Source organism: Ruditapes philippinarum, unplaced genomic scaffold, assembly GCF_026571515.1.
Source record: "Ruditapes philippinarum isolate M1 unplaced genomic scaffold, ASM2657151v2 ctg6279_1_1_1_1, whole genome shotgun sequence".
In the NCBI taxonomy this organism is placed as follows: Eukaryota; Metazoa; Mollusca; class Bivalvia; order Venerida; family Veneridae; genus Ruditapes; species Ruditapes philippinarum.
The window spans coordinates 49,956-54,231 of record NW_026867282.1 but is presented as its reverse complement, the minus strand read 5'-3'; the positions used below and the strand labels follow the sequence as shown (position 1 = coordinate 54,231).

The window sequence follows — 4,276 nt, the reverse complement described above, 5'->3', positions numbered from 1 at the left end:
AAAATATAAATGAATTATTATCGTTTTTACAGAAGAGAAAATTTTACAAAAAATAAATAAACGCAAAACAAAATGTTTCATATAATGATTTTTTAACGTAGACTACTACATTTATACTTTGAATTTATATACCAGGTGTAAAGTTTTAAAAACCTCATACTTTTAATAACTTTCTAATTATATTCTTTTTATTATTACTTTCTATTATTTGTTATATCTTAGGTTAGAGACCTTGATCTCCATTTACCGCACTGTATTTCAATATAAAAAGGTAATTTAGTAATAATAATAATAACTAACCTATTACGAATCATGATGTTTCATTGATAGGGCATAGGGTTTCTATCAAGCCGTGTTCTCTTCTCGGTTTTAAATAAACTTTTGAAGGTCATCTAAGTTAGCATTTTATAAAAACGGACGAAATAGACCGTCAACTGTAAATTTATGTTCTTTTTTATAAACTTCTATCAATTGTTAAATTGTACCAAGCGCTTAATTGAAAGATCCATTTATTATATCAGATGTCTAATAAAAATCAAGTGACGTAAACATTGGCAAATGAAAGACGTTAGGTTTCACGTTACGTTCAGCTTAAAAAATGGCCGGGGTCATGATAATAGATGAACGATCATAAATTTTTCAATAACACAAGATTTCTAAATTAGTGAATACAATTAAAAAGTGTAATACACCATATTTTCTGCAGTTTCTTTTATGGACGATGTGGTTGATGGTTTTGAATGTTTAAATGACCTGTTCAAATAGTCAAATTATGTCGAAACAATGAAAATGCGATTTCGCATGCTTGCAAAACAGGTTTTTTAATGAAATATATTATTAATATTATCATGTATCTCAAATTACCTCGGCAATTCTTTTCCTGACATCGTTTTGTTTCCGTTTTGTTCCCCGGATAAGTTAGTTCACGCTTTGATGGTGGGGTAAGACATATCCTGTTTCGATTTGTGTTCCGGTTCCGCATGTGACGTCACAGGAAGACCATGGCATCCAGGGTGTCCAATGACCTACATATTACATTAATGTATACATTAATTAAAGCTGTATAGAAGAACGCGTACGATTTGTAATTAATTATGTTTAGTTTAAACTATGATGCAAGCGGTGAAGCTTCTGTTTATGATTGCTTCCAGACAACGGGAGTCGTGTTGTCAATCTACTGCACAAATTCAAAATATTTATTTGGCAAACTAATAACGAAAGGCCAGTTCCTTCCACCAGGATAACATGGTGGGCATAGAATGCAGAAAAGAATATAATCATTATTCAAAATATTGCGACGTGCGAGCGGGGGGGGGGGAGACTAAGTCTAGATCTAATAATTATTTCTTGGCGTAGTCAGTAGATGCATTGCTACTTTAGTAATGTGATAATGATGACAAGTTTTGCTTGTTTAATGTTGAATTTACATGATAATACCATGTCATTTTAACTTACATAAACTGTTTATAATTATTTGAACATGTCAATATTAAAAAATAAATATTGTAATTAACTGCAGTCTAAATAAAAGTAATCTTCACTGTTTCTTATAAATGTCCTTGTAAATGATTATTTTATATATAATCATGCCATGACGATGAAGTCACAATATATTACGGTTAGATACTGTATCATCGGAATGAGTACTTCTATTTCTTTCAATTCCAAAAAGGATGGGTTTAATACTATGTTTAATTAGTGACGGTTGCTAACTGACTAATGCCAATATTAATTGTTTAAACATGTAGTCAACTTCTACAATGTTCTAGTTTTTTTTTTTAATTTTGAGTTGTATTGAATTTACCTGTACATTGTTTACTGCATGTTCTCGTTTCTACGTGACTTCCGGTACAACTGTCTGGACTAGTACAACCACGGGATCGACTTTGCGTTCCTGTACCACACGTGACGTCACAGTTCGACCAATTTGACCATTCTATCAAAATAAAGCAGCGGAAACAAAAATGAATTGTCACCGAATATCTGGATATGGGGTGATTCCTTGGAACCAGTGAAAACAACAATATTATATGAAAATTGTCGGATTGTTTGAGCCCGTTTCTTGCTTATAATGTAAAAATGCAACATCTCTCACACCCCGGTACCGGTTTAGGTTTTATTTAAGGATATGGAAGATTTTAAGACTTTTGACGGCAATTTTATTTTAATTATTTTACTCTTATTCGGAAAAGACATATTCCCCACTCGACTGCTTAAACATCAAAATAGAAACAAAATACGAGTAATAATACCTTTAAAATTGCTGAATCCAAATATGAATACGTGTTTAACCATTTTTCTCTTTATTAAGACTTTTGTCATATTGTAAAAGAGATTGGTAAGAAAGGTATAATACCCGTATTACAAAGACCACAGAAGTTCCGGCACACCCGTCTGGCAAGGTCTGTATTCTGACAAATATTGCTGACGGTATTCATGAAGGAGCAGTCGACTTTTATATCATCTAAACATGCCCCAGTTACTGTAAAATATCGTTGTTGTGTTTAAGCCACACCGACACAGTGAATGTTAATACAGAAATAACAAGTCAGTGCTGCCTTTCTTTTTTTAACTTAAGGCACATGAATAGAACCGCCGACCTTTTTAAAGTTGGCTGAATGGCTTTATCACATGAAAGTATCGTAAATAATTAACACCACATCTTAAGCGATTTGGTCTATATAGCCACCTGTCTTAGCATATTTTCCCCAGCGAAATTCTTTCTTAATATTGTATATTCTAATTTATGCGCCATGGTGATTTCTAATTTGAAATTTTAACTGTTACATATGATTTGTATCTATTGATTGAAATTATGTGTTGAAAGGTTATAAATTGTATTAAATGAAATATTAACATGATGCCTTTCCGCATAGATATTTATTGCAATTGTTTGAGCTGCAGCATTCGTTACAGCCTTGCACCGTCTCCCGTTTATATCCTAACACCATTGATCCGCCATTTTGATTTGATCCGCAGTTCTATAATGAAAAAGAAATATACATTGTAGACCGACGCGGCCTTTTGGTGGCGATGTGATTTTTTCTGGTAGGTGATAAATTGTTTTTAATGTCGTCGTTTTCTCATGTATTTCAATGAGTAAATACCCAATATTGATAACAAACGAGTTTTCTGGTGAGTTTTCTTCTCAAAATGAATAAAAATAGATTCTCTCAGGAGGTTTCTGATTCTACCTTTAATTATTTTGTACAATAACATAATAATTATAATCTGTAATTGATCATGAATTTAGAACTAGCATGATAGTCTTGAAGAACATGTATCACATGTGAATAACACTCATTGTAGAATAGTTGATCAATCTCTTCAATTGAATTTCAAGCACATTCAGTGTTATTACCCCTCACTTTTTTCGTAATGTTATTTTCCCTTAGGCCTCTGGGAGTTATTCTTACTGTTAATGCAAGTGTACCACGTGACTAAGAAGTTTGTACTGTTACATAGGTAACAGTATTTTTTAACAGTATCAAATAGATAAATACAGAATCCCTGAAGAAAGCCCAACACGACAAAATTGAAAATGTTGCAGGCTCGGTTTGATTGAGCCTGTTCATGGACGGTACTTGAAAGTGCAAGTTACCGTCCACGCCCCCTAGCACCGGCTTAAGCAGAATTCAACATTTAAACATGAAATGGTAAAATTTTGAATTTATAAACATCCGCAGATGTGTTCATACGGCGGTTATAATGGAACCTTCAATGTGACACAGTAGTGCCATTCCATGAAAAGCGGCGTATGGTCCACAAGTAATAAAAGGCGTGTGCCCTAAACGAGAAAACACTGGGCGGAACTAAATAAAATGGAATTTTGAAAGGGGATCAGAGGTTATGAAGCCTGCATATCACAGATAAGACGTCAAAAGTTAAAAAGCAGGCAACATATCCTAAGGGTGATTCAACATTATTCAAGTAGGAATATTGGAACCACCCCATTCACACCGTACAATCAAATGGGCAGACAGCTGTTCCAGCGTCCACAGCTGTACCAGTATATACATGTCGGCGCGGGGAATACAATTGACGTATGATAAGTATTCATCTATTTTTAACATATCCAAACTGTGTTCGAGTCAATCAATGTTATGGATTCATAGTCAACATCCAAAGAAGCATGCTAACAAATTTCTGGCCCTGTGCAAGCTTTACTTCACATGAATTTTGACTGAAAATAACCACACTATCCGATGAGATGCGGTATTTTTAGTTTGAAGTCACAAAAACTTATATTTTCTCATGATAATTAATCCTTTTTTCA

The 4,276-nt window shown here is 33.5% G+C and overlaps 1 protein-coding gene across 1 annotated transcript; it reads right to left on the bottom strand.

Moving 5' to 3' along the window:
• Nucleotides 1-870: 870 nt before the first annotated feature.
• On the bottom strand, nt 871-2,977 carry LOC132735503 (thrombospondin-1-like). Its single transcript, XM_060722460.1, has 4 exons — nt 2,858-2,977; nt 2,357-2,482; nt 1,805-1,936; nt 871-1,025 (listed from the first exon to the last, which is right to left on the bottom strand). Exons 1-4 carry the CDS (start codon nt 2,949-2,951, stop codon nt 919-921), a joined length of 459 nt encoding a protein of 152 aa, XP_060578443.1. The 5' UTR covers nt 2,952-2,977; the 3' UTR covers nt 871-918.
• Nucleotides 2,978-4,276: the final 1,299 nt, after the last annotated feature.